The sequence below is a fragment of the Melospiza melodia genome, chromosome 8 (genome assembly GCF_035770615.1).
Source record: "Melospiza melodia melodia isolate bMelMel2 chromosome 8, bMelMel2.pri, whole genome shotgun sequence".
NCBI classification, from domain to species: domain Eukaryota; kingdom Metazoa; phylum Chordata; class Aves; order Passeriformes; family Passerellidae; genus Melospiza; species Melospiza melodia.
In genome coordinates this window covers 38,129,026-38,151,358 of record NC_086201.1, presented here as the reverse complement: position 1 = coordinate 38,151,358, position 22,333 = coordinate 38,129,026, and the positions used below count along the sequence as shown (strand labels likewise).

The following is a 22,333-nucleotide window of genomic DNA, read 5'->3' as shown; positions in this document are numbered from 1 at the left end:
CATTTGATGAGAGCATCTTCAAAGTTACCTTTGCTGAGTTTAATGATTTTTAAAATGAAATTAAAATGGACATTGGGAAGTGGGAGTTTTCTTTATGCCCATCTTAAGGAAAAACTGTAACTTGTACATCAAGGAACCAAACTCTTCTTCATGAACAGCAAATCAGTGGTGCCACCCCTGTGCCTTGACATAAAAAATATTTGCCATTTTTAGGTCAGAGTAAAAGAAAAAAAAAAGACAAAATACCTAATTTCATTAAGATTACTTTAATGTACTTAAATATGCCAAGCTGGCAGGCAACGAAGGTCATTTGAAATATCACCTAAAAGTAAAGCCTGAATAAGATATTCCACTTTCTCCATTAATCCAGCCATTTGCAAACTGAGGGAAGGGAATGGATTCTGAAGTTCACCTTTGCAAGTCATGGATGGCAAATTTTTCACTGTGTCATCAATACAGCACTAACCATTAGAACATTTATCTCTAGTCCAGGCTTCCAGTTTGTCATCCCTAAATGATGCAGCAATTTGGGGGCACGAGAGGGGCAGCACCTCCCAGGGTAAGCCAAGGGGGGAGGCAATGTGGCAAACACTGATTTTGGCCAGTTTTTGGCAAAAACAACAGCCAAGGTTACATGGCTGGAGTTTGTAGTGATGTGAGCATCTGTGATTAAGTGCAAAGGGCAAAGAGAAGAAGGGCTGGGAGCAGAAAGTCAAGGCCAGCTCTTATGTATTTATTTACACTCCAGTCTGGGGGGGGATGGGAGCAGGACAGAGGAAAAAAAAATAAAAATAAAAAAAATAAAAAAAAAAAAAAAAAAAAAAAAAGGGAAAAAAAAAAAGAAAGAGCACACAGCTGCCATCCCAAAAACAGACCTCCCATCTGCCACCCACGATTTGCATGTCACCTTCTCCAGGCTCATTTGTACTTCATTAACTGCCATTGACTTAACAAGATTTATGCAAATGACACCATAGGAGCTCGCTAACTCCCACTGCAATCAAGTGATTATGTATGTACAATTCTCCACAGCAATGAAAAATTAATACATGACAAGCCCCCTCACCGCTGAGCTGAGCTTCTTGCTTTTATTTTTCTTGTTGTGTGCATTTTTTTTTTCAATTTGAATATGCCCTACTGATAAAGATTTCCCAAACCCACAAAAACAAAACTAATTTTCCCAAAACACCATAAAACCTCCCATTCCAGAAAGTCAATTCCCCAAAAGTGGGCAGCCCAATGTGTGCTTCAAAATATTCTTCAAAATATTCACTCAGGCTATCAGGAACAAAATTTCTTTTCTAGAATAAATGAGTTTGGAGGGAGGATTCTCCAACCTTAGCAAGCCACTCACTTTAAGAGCATTATTAGCAATGCTACAGAAAATAGCTTAAATATTCTTAGTTTAAGCATCTCTTTCTCAGAAGTACAGAACTTCCTGAGGATTTTAACTTGAAGCCAATATTGCTCTGATTTCTCTTTTTCTGATTTCTCTGATTGCTCCTTTTCTGACTCTGATTTGCACAATATTTTTAAATAGCACACAAGTGAAATTTTGTATAATTTTTAAAAATTTCTGATATTCCCAGTTCTCAGAATCTGCTAAAAGTCCAGGATTTAAGACATGCTGATGTGGCTGTGCATGCACAAGGTACTGGTACCTCCCCAGGAAACCTGCCTTCCCAAAATTTCACTCACTTTAAGAGTATTTTGGCAAGAACAAGCAGCCACCCTTTAAAAACAAACCTGCTTTTCATTGCCTACATTTTGGGTTTCTGCTGGGAGCAAGGTAAGGGCCATCAGGACAGTTTTATATGGCTTAGCCCAATAAAACCAAATTTAGCACTGCAGTGAAAAACCAGCTTTACCACGTAGAAAGGACACGGAGAATAAGAACATTAACTCTTTTTGACCAGGCTGCTCTGAGTTAAGGACAAAATCCTGAAGGAATGAGGTGTTTCCTTGGAAGGAAGCAGGCTAATCACAACTTTACCTCCTTCATGGAACCCTGGAATGGTCTGGGTTGGAATGGCCCTTCCAGCCCATCTCATTCCAACACCCTGCCATGGGCAGGGACACCTTGTCCCAGACCAGGCTGCTCCATCCAAACTCTCCCAAACTCTCAGGGATTTCCCTTAAACCCACAGGGATTCAGGCACCAAGAACAGGAATGCAGGAGCAGGTTGCAACCCCTGCCTTCTTCTGACCCAAACCCACTGGCAGCTGTGCAGGTCCATTCCTGGGGCTCAGAATGATCAGCATCCCTTTCACTGGGACAGATTCCACTTGTTCCTCAAAACCAGAACACTTCCAGCCTCCAAGGAACTTGTTTTGGGTGGAGGTTTTATCATTTGTTTGTGGGGTGTGGTTTGGTTTTGTTGTTTGCTTGTTTTTTTTGGTAAAGCTTTTGTTGTTGTTGTTATTGTTGAGTTTTGTTCTCCCACAGCAATCCTGGGAATGCTGCAGCCTGAAAGCAGATTTCTGCTTCTATCCCAAGTATCCCAAGCAACAAGAGACAGGACAAGAAGAAACAGCCTCAAGTTGCACTAGGGAAGGTTCAGGTTGGCTGTTGGGAAAAATTTCTCCATAGAAAGGGTGGTCAGGCATTGGCACAGCTGCCCAGGGCAGTGGATTTAAAATCCATGAGGATGTGGTGCTTGGGGACATGGGTTAGTGGTGGCCTTGGCAGTGCTTGTTCCAACACTGGACTTGGTGATCTTATAGGGCTTCACCAACCTTTATAGCTCTGTGACTCCATTTGCCACAGAAAACATCAGGATGTTTCTCATCTTAAGGAGAACAGCAGCACGAAGATTTTTAGGTTGAGAAGTTCCCTTCCACATCTGCCTTATTCCCAGTTAAGGCATGAAATAAAAGGCACCAACTTTCCCAGCAGGAATTTCTGCTGTCACTGTCACATTTTCTGAGAAATCCCTTCACCAGGATTTTCTCTCCTGGGAAGCTGAGAAGCCTCAGAGAGAGAGGAATGAAAACAACAATTATCTGATTGCTGCTCCTGTGTTGGCTGCTTTGGAATGTGTCTTGGACATTGTTTACCAACAGGTGAATGTTTGATTGGTTCCATGTGAATTGTTATTAATTAATGACCAATCACAGCCAGCTGTGTTATACTCTGAGGAGTCAGTCACCAGGTTTTATTATTTCATTCTTGTTAAGCCTTCTGATGTATCCTTTCTCTTTTTTTAGTATAGTTTTAGTATAGCATTCTTTAATATAATATCATAAAATAATAAGTCAGCCTTCTGAGAACATGGAGTCAGATTCTCATCTCTCACCTCCTCCTGGGGACCTCACAAACTCCACAAGCTCCCAGGACCTGGCACCTGTCGAGCCCCCAGGAACGTGGGGCTGCATCAGCAACTGAACCTGGAGCACCTCTACTGACCAGGCCTCCAAAATCTCTGCTCCTGACACCTGAGAGTGATGTGACATCCCACGGGGAGCAGCCACCCTGCAGCACTGCAAAAACCTCCCAACTCCCACCCCAAAGCCCAAAGAACAGGATGGACCTGCTGAGGTGCACATCAAGGGTTTGTGGGTAATGGCCAGTACATGACAAAATGAAATTACCATAATTGAGATTACTAACAAGGAGGACACATTCCCAAAATATTTGTCATATTTGGTACACAGGCAGGGCTACCAGGAGAGCTTTGCCATACAGAAATCACAGATATTGTAAGGGATATTTCTTTACAACACGCTGTGGCACAATCACACTCACAATATTTCCCTTACAATGCTCTTCCTGTGAGTGTATTTGTAATCAAATTCATTCCATACAACAGCATTTTAGGAAAGAATAGTAGGTATGCCTGGAATAAATACTGGCACATCTATTCCTCAGTTTTACATTCTCAGCTGCACTTTTGTTTAATTAGCATTACCCAAAAGGACTGCAGCCGGTCTAACCCATCCTGTACCATACAAAAGCTGCAGGAAAATAAAATTACAGCTTTTTTTAAATGCCTGGAATCTCCTCCCCTGAATGCAGAGCCAAATACTGAACTCCTCTGCTTTCAAACTGCTCTTCTGGATTGCAGCGTGCTTGATTAAAATTTGCCTACTAGAGATTCACACACCACAGCATTTTTGCTGCCTGATGGTCCCAAAAGGTCTTTCAGAGTGACTTCAGGAAGAAGAATCACAGCTAATAGTTGAGGGTACAAAATCAACTCCTCCTCACATCCAGAAACAGAGGAAAACCACAAAACACCCCAAAATGTCCAAACCCAGCTCCACACAGGACATCCAGGGCTGCCTGGCAGATAAGGCACAGGCTTAGGGAAGATCAGGAGAGGCAAGGGAGCCTCTGGAGAGCAGGAAAGGCACCAAAACAACTGGAAAGAAAATAAGTGGAAAAGAAAGGGAGCTCATCTCTAGCAAGGCAACTCTAACACGTGAGTAAACACCTGGAAACACTGACAGAGAAACTGTGCGAGAAGCATTCCATGGGAATGTGGAGATCTCAACCACACGGAGCCAGTGCCATTTCATTTGAGCAAGTAAATCATCTCATTCCCCAAACACTTCCCATCCAAGGCTGGCACTGCTTTTGCCTTTCAAAGGAGTGTTCCCAGCTACAATTTAGCATCGAGCTTCCAGGCTAATGAAAGTGCATCTAGGCTAGTAAAAACAGACCAAAACAAATCCTCGGCTTCAAGTCCTGTTGTGTAATGAGAAAGTTTAATTAAGGCCACACATTACAGCTGTAAACGTTCTCTTATATAATAAGGTCTAAATGAAACTGAACCTAATCAAAGTTACAATTCCTTCATTAGCAAATTACAAACAAGAGCGCGCAGCTGACACACCGGCCATGATTATCACAACTAATTGCCTCGTTGTTAGGGAGCAGCCTGAAACTGTGTTCAGATGTCCGTCTGTGGTAGCAAATTAGGGCCACATCAGGCTATTCCTGCCATCACAAGGGGCTCTTGTCGAGCGATCTGATTTACCCTGCGCCTGGCAGCACTCGGCCCAATCAAAGCCCCCTCTACAAAGGCAGCTTTGAAGCCAGCACAGCCTAGAAACCCGCTCCATATGCAGGCCGGCAGACTGCACTTCATTAGGCCTGTTGTCACATTTTCCCTCTTCTTATTCTAATGATCCTATTTTAATACACATAGGAACCTCTCCTAATTGATGTCAAGTGAGTGACTTCCACATTCATCAGCGGCGCACATCAAACGCCGCTCGGCGGCCGCTCGGCCTGCCCGGACCCGAGGTGTGTGTCTTGTCTCCCAACTATGGAAAGCAGGCAAGAGAAAAAAAAAAAAAATAAAATACAACTATTTCGGCATTACCTGTTTAATTGGGATTGCACGGCCGCTTCCAATGCTGTCTGTTCTGCTCTCCAGGACCTTCTTCTCTTTGTCTGGGTCACTCCCTTTCCGAGACTGCGGAGCGAAAAGAAAAGTTTGTGCTCCATTAAATGCACACAGAGGATGCTTTTATTTGCCTTTTTTTTTTCTTTCGGGGCAATTAAAAAATACTTTGGCAGGTAAATATACGCTCAAAATTGAATGTACACAAGTACACAACCATCCTGACAATGAATAAATTTCCCATCCACCACCCATAAATTTCAGCCATCCACTAGTTTGAAATGCATTTGGGTTTAAAGAGTTTCAGCTTCACTGCCTGAAGACCCACAACATCAGAGGACACGTTTCTGAAGTTTCCAACAGCAGCTCCAAAGGGGAATGAATGTGCCATCTCCTCATTAAAAACATTTAAAATAGCCAGGCATAGATTTAATTCACACCTGTGTGGCTCTTAGAAATGTCAGCAACTATTTAGAAATATGATTTTATAATGCTGGATTGGACCATATGGACTTCAACTTATTTTTTTTTTTTCTGCTTTGGGACAGTTAGAAAGTTGCAACTGCGAGAAAAGCCAATGACTGGAAAAAGTTATCTGAACACAGTGTGGAAAAATTAGCATGAGGAGAATTTTACCAATGTCTAAAACCTGAGTTGCTTTATCCTGGCTTCCTCCAAGGCTGGAAGGAGTGAGGTCACAGCGCTCCCTTCATGACTTTCTCAAGTTCTATGGGAATGTGAAGAAGTTATTCAGATCGCAGCCCGTTATTGCGACAGAACGCACGGGCGCAGCGGTGATTTTGACGGATTTATTTTATTACAAAAAGAAGACCTGAGAGTCATCCTCCTTAATAACTGCGCTGACAAGTGACAACTTCACTCCATTACTTTCCAATGGGAACATTACTCACACAATATGGGAAATGGGAAAACAGTTCCGCGTGCTTTTCAAACCGCGGCCGCGCCAGAGCCCGCTCCGGCGGGAAGAGACGCCGAAATCGGGAGAGAAGCGGGAGCGTGGATCGCTCATGCCCCTTTCCCCCGTGCCACAAAGGGGTGGGAGGAAGAATAAAACCCAGGAGCAGCTGCCCGGGGGGGTGAGGGGAGGGAGGAGAGCGAGTCCGAGCAGCACATTGCGCAGCGGGGATGCCGCGCTGCCGGGAACGGGCCGCGATGGCCAGTTACTATGGCTGGGGGCAATGGAATGGCGTGCCGCGGAATTAAACAAAGAACAAATGAAAGCAAGCAAAACAAGTGGGAGGGCTGAAATCCAGCGTGCAGGATAACTATTGTTCCTCGTCCTTCAAGACAGATTTCTGCCTCTCAAAGTGCCACTTCCCAAGAATACGAGGCAAAACAAAGCTTCAATGGCGCAAGGCGCCCGTAAGTGACATTGTAAAGAAACTCAGTGAAAGTGCCCAAATCCTTGGGAGGGAAGTTGTCAACTTGAATGTTTCTTTTTTATCTGACTTTTTTTTAAGAGAAAGAAGCCTGCCTCTGAAATGCAGGCTGAATATCTACACACTGTTTTTCATTTCTGGTTTTAAATCATCACCATTCCCTGAAAGTTACTGCAGCTGGAAATCACAGGCTGCACGTGGAAGGGAAAAGCCTACGTGCAAAACAGTGGTAAATGCCAAAAGTACAGAAATGTAGGGATTTCTGCTGGGCAGACTCCCTTCTAGCTGCAGATTCCCTCCAGTCACAGAATCCCTAATGTTTCCAGGGGAGAATCTTCGCACGCTCCGCTATTTATAAAGATAAATTGTGCAGTGAAACAGAAATCTGATCTTTTATGCTTTTGTACCTATGACACACACAATATGTCTTATATCCTAGCAGAAAAAAATCCACTCCAAACCATGCTGGAGCAACACTTCCCAGGACTTTTTCTGATGGCACGTCTACACAATAAATGGTTCTATTGAAAACTTGGTGCCAGCAAACCAAAAAAGGTCTGGAAAAATTAAAGCACCTGCACAAATATCATTGGGGTGATTTCCCCTGCAAGTCACTTACAGATTAATGCACATAAAACTTGGCCCAAGATGTCACATCTGAGTTTGGGCACAACCAGAGCCAGATTGGCAGTGCTGAGCACCCCAAAAATAAAATACTCAATCTCTAACAGTAGATACTGAGACATGGAGCTCATTTTAAGTCTGAAAAACTCCCTTGGAATTCTGTAAATATGTAAAACAGGTAACACTGAATGTGGGAAAGGTGATGCACCTTTCTATGCCAGAAATTCCCTCACCCAGTGTGGGATCAGACATAGCCAGAATCAGCTCAGTGAACCTCAAAAATGCATTTCAAATCCTCACCTGCCCTATACAGGATTATTTGGTGGTCCCTGTTATGACAGTGTCCAAACAAAGGACATAAACTCTTCTAATATTTCATCTATCTTATCACTTAAGGGGAAAATCAGCTGTTGCAACAACAACAAACATTAATATTCAAATGTAAAAAGATGAGATGCTGCATTTAATGCACTGAACATGTTTAAAAATTGTCATCCCTATTCCAACTCAAAAACTATAATTAAGAGGAATCAAATATTTTCTACTTAGCCCAGTCCTCTTCCAACAACAGAAGATCTAAAGATCACTGAACAGATTACCTGTGCTAGATAACAAGGGGTAATTTGCAATTATTAAACAGAAATAGATCTGATTCTGTAAGAGATAAAGGCATAAGTGACTGGGAAGGGAAGCACAGCAAGAAACCTAGAGCTAAACAGTAAAATACTTTAATTACACACTCTGTTCATAACCAGCAGTTTCTGTGTAGTTGTCTATTTATTCAATTAAATAATTCCAGGCTGTAACTTGGCACAGAAGCTGGGTTACAGCAGAGTGGGTGTTAAGTACTTCACCACACAGATTACAGGGCAACTCATTAAACAGCCTCACTACACCCACCTTAAAAGACACAACTAAATCCGCAAAGGCAAATTATTATTATTTTTCCCAGTTATCAGACACTAAGACAACTATCAACACCCTCTCATGTCAGTAAATATGGCTGTCACTAATTATCACAAACCAGAGCTTCACTCTGTTTACAGCTGACTTAACATTCTTCTCCAACCTTTCCTGTGACTGTAGATGGGTCTGTTTGTCTCTCCTCCCTTTCTCAAATTTACAGCTGCTCCAAGGGAAGCATTCCCAGTTTCCCAGATGCCAAGAGCACCTGCAGAGCCCTGGCAGCCCCTCACACATCCTCCAGCCCGGCCATGGATGGACGGTGATGTTTGCAGGGATGCAGCAGCAATCCAGCTCTGCTTCCCCAGCTCTGATGCTGCTGGTTTCTGGGCTGACACTGACATCTAGTGGGGCTGGGAAATCTGCAATTCCCCCACCCAGCTCCAGGTTATTCCCCAGGGAAGGAATCTGCACAGCTGTTATCAAATATCAGCATCAAAGCTGGGACTCTTCTTCCCAGGCCACTCATCTGCACCCAAACACAAATGCATGATTTCCCCTCCCTTCACAGGACTGGGAGATGTGGGTTTAAATCAAAATACCTCTGTTGGGAGGGACACAGATCCCTGGGGCTCTGTGCTGTCACTCAGAGCTCCAAAATGGTGACAAAACGTTCCACTTGCTGAAGGGGGAGAGCTCAGATTTCCCTCAGTCTGAGGAAATGGTTTTTACAGGTTTGTGTGTGGGAAGTGAGCATGATACCACCTTTGGAATAAAATATATAAATTCTCCATGTTGACAGGAAAGCTGTGGGTTCCTAAACACAGCTAACATGTAGCTACAGCCCCCAAGGGAGTTACACGAGAGCCCAGAGCCATTCTGAGTTTGCTGTGACATGTGTGACCTGAAAAAAACTGCTTACAAACCACAGTTACACCTGCAACAGATCCCAGAGCTTTCAGCAAGAGGCTTAAACCAAGGAAACTTCACTCAGGGCTTCACTACCATCTCCCAAACTACTTCTGCATAACAAAGAACTGTCAGATTGCACCAGGCAACTTTTTATTTGATTTTTTTTTTTAATTTTGGGTTTTTTGGCCTCTCAGTGAAGCAAAAAACAGGAGGTTTGGAAAAAAAAAAAAAAGTTACTTTAATCTCCATCTTTTTTAGCCCTGGAGAAGAAAAGAGTAAACTGATTGTATATAGTAATAAAAGCAGAACAGGGTAGTTATGGAATAGTTGGGTTTGGGAAGGAGCTTAAAGCCCATCCAGTGTCACCCCTGCCATGGGCAGGGACATCTTCCACTGTCCCAGGGTGCTCCAAGCCCATCCAGCCTGGCCTTGGGCACTGCCAGGGATCCAGGGGCAGCCACAGCTGCTCTGGGCAATGCCAGGGCCTGCCCACCCTCCCAGGGAACAATTCCCAGTTCCCAGTGTCCCATCCAGCCCTGCCCTCTGGCAGTGGGAGCCATTCCCTGTGTCCTGTCCCTCCATCCCCTGTCCCCAGTCCCTCTCCAGCTCTCCTGGAGCTCCTTTAGGCACTAAAAAGGGCTCTAAGGTCTCCCTGGAGCCTTCTCTTCTCCAGAACAACCTCCAGCCTCTCGGCCTGGCTGCCTAGGAAAAGCACTCCTGTTTAAGTCTCAAACAGAACCACCCAACAACAATTCCAGGATGTTCTTGGTTTTGAGCCCACAGCTCTGTTGTAGCACTCCTGTGCCACCAGAGCAGCCCAGCAGCAGAGGGATGAGGCTCAGTGTCCCCAGAGCAGCACTGACTGAGGCTCAGTGTCCCCAGAGCAGCAGGGAATGAGGCTCAGTGTCCCCAGAGCAGCAGGGACTGAGGCTCAGTGTCCCCAGAGCAGCACTGACTGAGGCTCAGTGTCCCCAGGGCAGCAGGGGCTGAGGCTCAGTGTCCCCAGGGCAGCAGGGGCTGAGGCTCAGTGTCCCCAGGGCAGCAGGGGCTGAGGCTCAGTGTCCCCAGGGCAGCAGGGTCCCTGTTTGAGGCTCAGGCTGTCCCCAGGGCAGCAGGGTCCCTGTTTGAGGCTCAGGCTGTCCCCAGAGCAGTGTCCCTGGCTCAGGCTGTCCCCAGAGCAGTGTCCCTGGCTCAGGCTGTCCCCAGGGCAGCAGGGTCCCTGTTTAAGGCTCAGGCTGTCCCCAGAGCAGTGTCCCTGGCTCAGGCTGTCCCCAGGGCAGCAGGGTCCCTGTTTGAGGCTCAGGCTGTCCCCAGGGCAGCAGGGTCCCTGTTTGAGGCTCAGGCTGTCCCCAGGGCAGGGTCCCTGGCTCAGGCTGTCCCCAGGGCAGGGTCCCTGGCTCAGGCTGTCCCCAGGGCAGCAGAATCCTCACTGACTCACCGTGAAGAGGTTGGAGCGGCGCTTGGACTGTTTGCGCACAGGAGTTGGAGTGTTGGCAGTGGGAGGAACATCGATCCGCAGCTCCTTCTGGCTGGTGCTTGGAGTTGATGGGACAGAGGAGGAATAATCACTTAAACTCCCTCCTCCATTACTGGTCTGCAAGGATTAAAGGGAGTTTTAAACAGTGTCAGGCTGCTTTCAAGCAATGACAATCCACAGCTGTATCTTATTTACTCCTGATTTACTCCAGATTGATGCAGAAGTGCAGCCAGGGCTCAGGGGCTCAGCAGGGCTGCCCTACTGCCACTTTTCCACACGTTTCTATTACAAGCCTTTGAACATCTCCCCCACCATTATTTTTTGAATACTCAGATAGCTCTGATTATACAGCAGGCACATTTTCATTCTACACAGTATAACCTTAACTGGGCAGCAACAGTTTCATTTGTTTTCTAGTGTACGAGTAAGCAAACATTGGGAACAACCTTCCAAATCTGGATTTCTACTAAACTAAATTGTAAATACCCAGTGCCATGGAGTTAAACCTACTCTGGAGACACCAGATTATTGAGAGCTGATCAAGAAAATGAAAATAATTCAGGGTTGTAAAATGGCTACCAAAGGGTTGGATAAATCCCACCATATTCCAAGCATCACAGACTCTCCCACAAGGACAATTGAGTCCAACTCCTGGCCCTGCACAGGATTTGCTGAAGCCACTGGTGCAAAGATACAAAACTTGTGAGTAAGAGATTCCAATTTATCTGAAGCAGCCAAAACTGATGTTACATCCTAGTCCTGAAAGAAATAAAGCTTTGAGCCTATAAAACAATAAATGAACAGATGTAACAAATTCCTGAAAGGAGGAAGGTGAGGAAACCAGACAGAATGGAAAGGATCAAAAGGTGATTAAGAAAAAAGTATTATTATTTTTTCTTTGAAAGGACTTATTAGACATGACATAAACAAGTACTAAAAACACCACTGAGGGAGGAGATGCTCTGTGTGCTGATGGGGGACTGGGGCAGGACAACAGAGAACATTCTGCCCGCTGGGGATGGAGCAGCAGTGGATGAAGGGGCTGGGCAGTAACTCACAGGTAATTCTGGAGGGAAAAGAAATGTCTGGGATGCAGAAAGAAGGGGGAAAGGCCATCTTTAAAGCAGTCAAGATTCCTGGAGGAAGTGAGCAAAGGTGGTAAGAGGGTATTTCCAGAATTCCTGAGGAGAAAGATGCCTCATGGCGCTTCCCCCATGCTCCTTGGGGATGGGGACCTCAAGCTGTAACCAGTCACAGGATGATGGAAAAGCAGGAGACAACCCCTTACAGCCCAGCTGAAATCCTGCATGCTCCAAGCTCTCTTCTGGTCCTTGCAGCTTTCCCAGAGCAGGGAGCAGAGGGGAAGGCACTGCAAGGGCAGGGCAGAGACATTTCCTACAGCACTCTCAAGTGCTAGAGGAAGCAGCAGCAGAACTGGGAGATGTGTACAAAACAAAGGAGATGAAATTACATAACTGGAATGATCATTTTTAGTGCCCTAATGGAGAATGGTAACACTGGACAGATGAGCAGGACAAGCTGGCAAGAAGTGGCCTCAATTACCCCACATTTGCTTTTCCTGTCTCTGTAGCAGCTTGTTCCCAAACCACTGGATATGGTGGAGATGAGAAGGGTGGCAAGGAAATCCAATTTTTTTTAAATTGAAATGAACAGATTTATGCCCTAAGAGCCTACTTTCCAGGTGGAGACCATGAAGAATTCCCTAAAATTTTACCTTTTAAATCCTTCATCATTTTATAGCGTCATTTTACACTTTTTGCAGCTGTCTCCTGGATTTCTAAGTGATTTATAAGTAACTCCTAAAGGAAAACACAAACCTGTTGGATATTCTGTTCCCCTAAGACACAGAGAGAGTTTCTATAAAAGAACTCCTGCAGGCAATGTTTCTCTTCTCACACACCAAACCCAGTGGATTTCCAACTTTGTAAATAAAACTCTGAGGTGATTTCAAAATAAGCCACTGGCTGGGACAATGAAAAACAAAACCAGAGAGAATGGCTGCAAAAACCATAGAATGGTTTGGATTGAAAGGGACCCCAAGGATCATCTAATTCCAACTCCTTGCCATGGGCAGGGACACCTTACACTGTCCCAGGGTGCTCCAAGCCCTGTCCAACCTGGCCTTGGGCATTTCCAGGAATCCTGGGGTAACCACAGCTGCTCTGGGCACCCTCACAGGGAGCTATCTACAATGCTTGTTCTAGATAAATATCAGGTTACTTAGGAACAACCCTGTAAATTCAAAAGGATTGTGAAATATGTGGCATTAAATACATTATCATTCCTTGTTTAGTTTTAGTTTTGACATCCCAGAAAATTTCTAAAAGGCTTAACAATAATCAGGTCTCACACAGAATGAAATAATGGATGACCAAACTGACTGCACTCTGCTTTTAGTAATTTAATTCACGTTTCTGGACAATCATGTTGTAGTAAAAACTGTCTGGAGGCATTGTGCAAACATGAATAATGCATCATACAGATTTACAACAGGTAGTAAGGAGAGAGCTTGTGTGGCAGCCACACCTGAGCTGCAGCTTTGTAGTGGCTGGTAAGCTCCACACCTTCCCAGGAATAATGGAAATCTCCTTGGAGAATGGCACTGCTGACCAGGACACACAACCCCTGGCACTGCAGTCCCCACGGACGGGCACTGAGGGGCTGGAGAATGGCCAGGGCAGGGAATGGAGGGGCTGAGGGAGCTGGGCAGGGGCTCAGCCTGGAGCAAAGGAGGCTCAGGGGGCCCTGTGGCTCTGCACAGCTCCTGACAGGGGCCTGCAGCCTCCCACACCAACAGCAGCTGTTGTGCCAGAGGCTTTTCCAGCTGTTTTTCCAACAGTGCAATCCCCAGCCCAGCTGCAGGTAACCCCTGAGCAGGTTATGCAGCCCCTCACTGAGGCACTGAGCACCAAAGGAGGGGCTCAGCAGCCTCAGGTGTTTGGGAACCAGATCATCTCCACTTGCAGGGGCTGGGCAGAGGAAACAGCCCTTTGGAACTGTTTTATTGGCACTATTCTGCTAAGTTAATGGCTTAAAATTGCCTTCCTGATAGGTCAGGTGTAAAGGACAAGCAACTCCTCTAGCACCAGGATGAATGTAGGGAAAAGGAATGGTTCTGTGGGGTTTTGTGAAGTAAAAGGGAACTCAATTCTTCTTTGAAATTAGGCTTAACATGGTATACAAGCATATCATGCCTAGGAAGATTGTCAAGGCACAGGGGAATGTGGGAATGAAAAGTGGGATAGACATACAGAGCAGGGAGATATGGAAGTGACTGGTCTGTACTTGTAAAAAGTAAAGTAAAGACCTATTCCAAGATGCCCTGTGGCCAACAAGAGGCCTCCAATCCACTGCACAACATTTCTTTCCCTCTGAACAGCTCAGTCTACCTCTTGAAGTGTTCCAAAAAGCCAGACAGTGGGCTGTGACTGGAATTATTAACTCAGGAATACCTGAATGTAAGCGATGTTGCACCATCCCTCTTGTTGACAGAGCACACAACAGCTCTGTCCATCATGCTCATGAGTGATAATCTTGGGATTTGAGAATAAAATTCTTTCCATGCATTCTGTGCTGCCCTGAAAGCCAACAGAGGTACCTGAGATACTTAAAAAGGTTTTCAAGGAAAACCTTCCCCTTGACTGACACACATGCTAAAAACTAAGTCAGAAGGAGAATTAAGCAGCACCTACTACAAAGAAAAGTGGATTTTGCCTTTGGAAGAGGAAGCATGTTACTGTGTGGGACAGGCCTCTGCAAACACATAACTACAGCTACTCCTGAGAGCATTTTCTGGAAGGGCTCTTCCTGAGGCAGGCACCACCTCAGACTCCTGGGCATGCATATGGATAAGCACCCACACACACAGACAAGTCTGTCACAGAATCCCAGGGTGGTTTGGATTGGAAGGGACCTCAAGGCTGATCCCATTCCAACACCTTCCACCAGACCAGACTGCTGCAAGCCTGTCCAACGTGGCAGACTGAAACCACAGGAGCCCTGGATGGTGCTGAGCCTTACAATTCCCCCCAAGGTATGCTAAGGACTACTCTGGTTAAGGTGACACTCAATACCTTTTTTTTCCCCTCTCTAAAGCCTAAGCTTTTGACTGCAGAGTCATCTGGAGAGTTTGCAGGAGTTCAATCCCCGGGATGATCCAACCAGAGATGGAACAGAATCTGACTCTAGCTGAAGTGCTGTGTGCAGGCAGTGCCTCTGAAGGCCTCTGCTCCTGTGGAGAATGCAAGTGGCAGGGCACTGCTCCGCTAACGGGGCTGATTCAGGGAGGAAATCTTCAGAGGAACATCATTACGCCAAGAGAGATGTTCCAAAGGGCAGGACACCAGCCAGTCTTCCAGCCAAGATCAGAGATGGCAAATCTTGCCCCAGATCGTCTTAAACTTGGAATTGCAGTTGCAAAGTTCTTTCAAGTCTGGGATAAGGATTCGGCTTCCTTCCCTTAAACAAGGTCATACTGCCTTTAAGTGTAGCACAAAGGAGATAAGACATGAAACAGATTGCTGGCCTCTACTTTTAGGCATGACATCAGTCTCAGAAGAGAGACATCTTTGACTGGTGATGCAATTGCCCCTTCAGGTAATTATGACTCCTGCCAAAGGCAGTAAAGAACATTATTTCACTTTTATTAGAACGGAATCTAGGGAGCCTTATCACAAAAGCTACCTTGCCTTGATTTTCCCAAACAGCTCTTATCACTGGCAAGAAGTTTGCTGCATAGGTGATGGCACTGCTCTAGAATTTGGTGTTTGCTGTTGACCTTCACACTAGACTTGGGTAGGAAACCAGTGAGCCCCCAGATATTTGATGTCCTTCATCAAAAAAAGCTTCATTAACAAAAAATGCCCCCAGAGAGGGTGAGATCCAAGGGCCTGTGGTCAGAGACAGACCAGGTGAGGGAACCTGGAAAGGGGAGAGCTCTCCCATGGGAGAACTTGTCCTTCACCAGGAGGTGCCAGGGCTCTTCTAAGGAGCAACACACCTCACTCAGCACCTGCTTTAGAAAGGGGGGCCTGAACTCCAGCATTCTCTCTGGGCTCATCAGCAAAAGCCACAGCCACAGCCTGAGGTTGTACCAGGACTCAGTAAATCACAGCAGAGAACTCTGAAGGTTAAACTGGCACCTGCATCTTCAGGGTGATAACCCAGCGGGACAAGTTACTCCCTTCTGCCAAAAAGCAGGCACTGTGTGGGATAAAGGTCCACAGCCAAAACAAATCCTCACGTGGCTGCCTCAGGACTGCAAAATAACCTGTGCATTATTGAGTTTAGACTGAAAACCACACCAGAATGGCTGTGGGTACCTGACATCATTCAGTTTATACCCACCTCAGCTGGGGACAAGCCCAGAGATGATCAGTTGACACTAGAAAACAAAGCCACTGAGGAAGGGCATTGTCAGGGAAACACCCCTGTGTGAGCATGCAACACACGTGGGTAAAAGTTGGTGTTAACCATATGTTAATGTTTAGAAAAAGTTGGTATTAACCTCATGTTTCTCAAAATACCATTGAGTGTAAAATTCCAGCACTCTAACCACGGGGATACACCAGCTCAGCACAGCTGAGTGAGAGTAACCACCAAAAACACAGCCAGGGGATGCTGAACCACAGCACAGCAAATCCTGCAACTGTAATGATTGGCCTGCAGGCTGCTGGGTATCAATGAGAATGATCAAAGCAGGCTTATCAATCCAAGCAGGCTTTAAAGCTAAATTATTCTGCTTTGCTACTTTGTTTCTTGAACTCAAGCCAATCTTAAAAAAAAATTCAAATATCACTTCAAACCACAGAGCACTGGCAGCATGAATAAAATGGCAACTACCTCTCGAGCAGCAAGGAGAGCACTTGAAATGGCAGGAAACACAGCAGAGATGAAAAGCAGCTTACCAGCCCCTTTCCCAAGCACTGATTTTGTCTGTACCTGGCTGATATGCACGGCAGAAACCTGGGCAGAACACACGGAGGAGTGGCTCGGAGAGTTGGGCAGAGACTTGCAGGGTCCAATGGAGAGCTGCTGCTTCTTCTTGGTGGAAACGATCTTCTGGGCCACTGAGGGGAGACACAACAGCCAGGCAGGTCAGGCAGGGCACACAGGGGGCAAACAGCACACACAAACTGGGGGGCACCTCCAAAGCCTGCCCCAAAAGCTCACTGTGGTACAGGGAAGGGGAAGGGTGCTGGTTTTCCACGGTGCTCCACGGGAAACTCCAGCTGGGAAATGTGACTCTTCCTCACTCCTGGTGGAATGAGACTTCTGGAAAATGTGCCTCTGGAAGTCTCATTCCACCACGTGAGCACCACAGGACTCAGGGAAAAATAACAAAAAGCAACACCAGGAATTCTGTACCAAGTCCCCTCTGTGTTTGTGACCCCGCACTAACAAAGCTCATCACTCTCAGATGGGAGAGACTCATCTGAGGCTTGTGTTTTCCATAAAAGCTCATGGTAGCAAACATTTCCCATTCTTCTTTGGGATATTCTCCTGGCAGACAGGAGGTACCCGCTCTCTGCTGCCTAGGAATAAGATGGATTTCTCTTTTTTTATCAGCCATTGCACCAGGGAAATCCACTGTGGAGCCCAAACCAAAGATAACTGCAATATTAGAACTGCAATATTAGAACTGATAAAGGGTTCATGACAGTGAATAAATACCTAGATTGGTGGCACCACACATCCCAGTGAAATTCTTTATGGAAAGAAGGTGTATCATTAGTTCTAATTTTAGCTTTTATTCTTTCACAGCAGCAGCACAGCTGGAAAAATGCCTTTTTTTTTGCAATTTATTAAGACGTTCTCTTCAGCATGGGAGAAAAAGCAGCATTTATCAAACAGATACAGGGATCAGAGCCATTAACATCTCTATACACAGCCTGGCAGACCCATAATAAAAAAGATCAAACAGAACTGATGTGGAATGCAGCAACTTCCAAACCTCTCCTACAACCTTTCAATTTAAACAACTCAAACCATTTCAGAAATTCACCCCATCACACACTGGAACTTGAGCTCATGCTGCTAATTCAGCTAAAGCCTTTGGAAAGAGCTCTTTTTATGTCATAAATACATAAAAATAAAATGTATTGCTACCTTTTGAGTCACAAATTAAAAACTAATCAAAACTTCAGTCTTTGGAAACAGGTACTTGTGTAGTGGCTAATCAAAAATGCCACTAACTAAATTCAGCTTCCTTGCATGCAGTTTTCTCCATGAAGGGAAGCACTTCACAAAACTTGTGCCAAGGAATCTGCAGTCACTTGCAGCACCTCCACCAAAGCCAGTGACATTCACTGGCATCTCCTTAAAAAGTTCCCCAGGAAATCCTTGGAATTAAGCCAACAGAGCCCAGTCTGTCTTGTTCAGCAAACACAAAAGGACAATTATGTAAATTCCAAGATTATTTTCCCTCACTACATTACAGCACAGGCAGGGACAGTGTAAGCATAGTTTCTTCTCAAATGAATGCAATTTTAATAACAAACTGGTCTGTGGCTTATGTTTTTCATGTAAATGAATGATGGCATAACCATGATTTAGTGAGAATACATTGGATAAAGAATGGCTCATATATATGAAGAAGCAGCTTCATTAGTTACATCCCACCTCCAATAGGCCTCTTATCATCCTGAAAGGATGATATCAATTAATTTATCTTCCCCTAGCATATTGATCATAACCTTCATCAGCTAATCATGTTTAAATTAAAGGGGAATATCGTAGCACTCTGTCATTTCAGACCCATTGGGTTATTGATCTGGGGCCTGGGAAGCTATATATTAAAATATTTTAAACCGCATTAGCAAGTGAAGAGAGCAAACCAAAGGTCAGATTTTAACACATGCACATGGATTTGTCTTCATCCTATGTGGTACAGACCTAAATTAAGACCCAAACTGAACAAAAACCACACAAGGATGAAAACTACCTCATGTGCAAAAGCTGCTGCTCTCCCATGGCACAGATAATTAGCCAAGGAGAATATTTACCTCCCCTGCAGCGTGGGCACAGGGGTGCTGGCAGCATGGGCACACACAGCACAGTCTGGGCAAGAAGGGGCAGGAGCAGGGGAAGAAACCCAGGGCAGTCTGAACTCAGTGCCTGAACACGAGCAGAGCACCAGGCTGCTCCCAGCCCTGCCCAGCCTGGCCTTGGGCACTGCCAGGGATCCAGGGTGGGCACCCTGAGCCAGGGCCTGCCCACCCTGCCAGGGAACAATTCCCAATTCCCAATATCCCATCCATCCCTGCCCTCTGGCACTGGGAGCCATTCCCTGTGTCCTGTCCCTCCATCCCCTGTCCCCAGTCCCTCTCCAGCTCTCCTGGAGCCCCTTTAGGGTCTCTGAGCTCTCCCTGGACCCTTCTCTCCAGGTGAGCATCCCCCAGCCTGGCTCCAACCCTGGAGCATCCCCATGGCCTCCTCTGGGCTCACTCCAGCAACTCCACATCATTATGCTCAAACTGGACACAGGTGGGGTCAAAATAAACCATTATTCACCCCAAATTTCTCAGCTCCTCACTCTGTCAGAACAATGATGTTCTATAAAGTGAATAAAAAATTCAAGAAAGCAGAAATATTGTTGTCCCAAGCTGCTTCTGAACACAATATTTGAATTTTATACTCTCTAAAAATATTTCTAAAACAGATGAATACCAACTTAATCTATGGCAGATATCAAAAATAATCCAGAGATTGAGAAGCATTTCAACTCTTTTTAAAAATCAGTTGAATTGTCTGTACTTTTACATACTCAATTTATCAGTTTGGGACAGATTTTATTGTAATATATCAGAAGAATGAAAAGCTAAACAAAATTTATGTGCAAAGTCAAGAACTCTTCTGCAAACAAACAGGGATATGCCATGGATACTTAGAGTTGTAAACAAAGAGAAACTGATATTTAGCAAATATTTGGCCTTGGAGGGAGACTGACACTTATTTTTCATACATTTAAATTTAATTCCACGAGCCAGAATGGCTGGGAGTTGTATTCTGCTTGAAGGCATTGATAATTAAAAGCATGTGAAATTCCCACTCTGAGTTGGGAGGGAAAGCTCCTGGCTTGAATGCCTCTCCTTCCATGCCTGACCTAGCTCACCACAACAAGATTAACCTTCCCACCCCTGCCACTTCCATCCCAAACGCTGCTTTTGGTTAGGGAAAAACCCACTCATTCCTCAGCATCTCCTGCTCCCTGCCTGCCCGCCAGGCTTTCAGGGAGCCCTGAGCAGGACAGCCGGGAGCTGCACATGGAACTGAGCATCTCCACAAAATCACATTTTCCAAAGGAAACAGTGAGCACAACTCATTTTCCCAAGCAAAGCCCTCCCACTCTGAGGAGCACAGGACTGAATTCCCTGAGGGATGAGGAGCACAGGACTGAATTCCCTGAGGGATGAGGAGCACAGGACTGAATTCCCTGGGGATGAGGAGCACAGGACTGAATTCCCTGGGGATGAGGAGCACAGGACTGAATTCCCTCGGGGATGAGGAGCACAGGACTGAATTCCCTGGGGATGAGGAGCACAGGACTGAATTCCCTGGGGATGAGGAGCACAGGACTGAATTCCCTCGGGGATGAGGAGCACAGGACTGAATTCCCTGAGGGATGAGGAGCACAGGACTGAATTCCCTCAGGGATGAGGAGCACAGGACTGAATTCCCTGGGGATGAGGAGCAGAGGATTGAATTCCCTGAGGGATGAGGAGTAGAGGACTGAATTCCCTCAGGGATGAGGAGCACAGGACTGAATCCCCTTGGAATGAGGAGCACAGGACTGAATTCCCTCAGGGATGAGGAGCACAGGACTGAATTCCCTCAGGGATGAGGAGCACAGGACTGAATTCCCTCGGGGATGAGGAGCAGAGGGCTGAATTCCCTCGGGGATGAGGAGCACAGGACTGAATTCCCTCGGGGATGAGGAGCACAGGACTGAATTCCCTCGGGGACGAGGAGCACAGGACTGAATTCCCTGGGGATGAGGAGCAGAGGACTGAATTCCCTGGGGATGAGGAGCAGAGGACTGAATCCCCTTGGGATGAGGAGCACAGGACTGAATTCCCTGAGGGATGAGGAGCACAGGACTGAATCCCCTTGGGATGAGGAGCACAGGACTGAATTCCCTGAGGGACGAGGAGCACAGGACTGAATTCCCTGAGGGATGAGGAGAAGAGGACTGAATTCCCTGGGGGATGAGGAGCACAGGACTGAATTCCCTGGGGGATGAGGAGCACAGGACTGAATTCCCCTGGGGAGGATGAGGGTGGTGCCTCCACCAGGAACTGGCTCCTCCCTAGTGCTCTGTTTGGGAGCTCCTCCCCTTTAGGAAGGCTGGTGCCAGAGGAGCTGCCCTGACAGAGCTGTCTGCCCTGGTTCCAAGAGCTGCTCACACACCAGCTCCTACTCCACCTGGATGCCTTGTGAAGGCTGAGCTAGAACAGAGGCCAGACAGAGTTACAGAATAAAGTAGGGACTGATTAAAAGGATATTCTTAATTGGCACACCTTGGGCAGCACACAGCCCAGCCAGGGCTGCGCCCAAGATGAACCAAAATGGTCACAAAAATGGACAACTGCTCACAGGATCTCTCACTTTGATCAGTTCTGCTCCATTTGCATATTGGAGTTAATTGTCCAATTACAGCTTTAGGTTATCAAATCCCATCCTTCTTGTTTTTCTCTCTCCAGCCCACGTTGTTTGGCTCTTAGGCCTGAGATTTGGATCATTTGTCCTTGGTCCCCAGCTGGAGCACGAATTGTTTTGTCTCCCTGCTCTGTGAAGAGAGCTCAGCATCCCCTAATGGAAGCTCAGACTAAAGCAGCACAGAATCTGAAAAACAGAAAAGCTCAAACCTGAGGCATCAACCTCATCAGCACAGCTCCATCCAAGGACAAGGATGAGAAAGGCAGAGACTTCAGAGGAAAATACTCCCTAGGAGGAGTTCAAGGCACAAGGTGAGAGTCTGCTCCAGTCCCCCATCTCAGAAAACTGAGAACACTCTGCAGCACCCCAGAGATGAGAGGAGGGAAACCTCATCCAGGCTGAGACCTGATCTCTCCCCGCTCCTAAGGTGGATCCTGGAAAACACCCAGAGGTACCAGCAGTCTGATCACTTTTCATTCCCAAAAGACAGGGAATACAGCTCTTCCTGTGCTCTTTTTTATACATTTAAATTGCTCAACCAAGAAAAGCTTGGAGTATTAAAAGGGCAGACTCCAGGCATACAAGACCCGTAACATCTGGTGCCATTTCTCTTCTTAGTGATCACAGTCCAGGGGTGCTGCATATTTTAGGAGATGCAAACACTCAGTTCTCCAATTACCACTAATTTAAATCAAAACTGGTTTCTCATCAAAACCTGTGTAACACCATCCATCTCCTCTGCACGTCCAAGAAGGAGTAAACAGCAGGTTCAGCTAAAACCTGCCACTTGTGAAAAAGACGGGAATGCAGGAAATTTTCCTTCACTGACGGGCAGACAGAAAATGGCCTTCAGTTGAAGCTGGAATGCTGACAGCTGAGTGAAAAACATCAGCAGGGATAAACCCTTGTTTAAATAAATACCTGTTTTAATTACTTGGGGAAAAAATAACATTGCAAAATTGGGATTTTTGTGTGAGCAAAATTTTTTGTGT

The 22,333-nt window shown here is 46.0% G+C and overlaps 1 protein-coding gene across 10 annotated transcripts in view; it reads right to left on the bottom strand.

The window, feature by feature from the left end:
* Positions 1–22,333, bottom strand: part of AGAP1 (ArfGAP with GTPase domain, ankyrin repeat and PH domain 1) — a 329,181-nt gene that overhangs the window by 166,258 nt on the left and 140,590 nt on the right. For 9 of the 10 annotated variants that reach the window (XM_063162741.1, XM_063162742.1, XM_063162746.1 and 6 more), the window contains 3 exons: positions 16,626–16,753; positions 10,626–10,781; positions 5,328–5,420 (listed from right to left, as the gene is read on the bottom strand). In XM_063162741.1, the coding sequence (XP_063018811.1) occupies positions 5,328–5,420; positions 10,626–10,781; positions 16,626–16,753 (377 nt within the window). The remainder of the gene's footprint in view (positions 1–5,327; positions 5,421–10,625; positions 10,782–16,625; positions 16,754–22,333) is intronic. The other variant, XM_063162738.1, reaches the window with a different exon arrangement.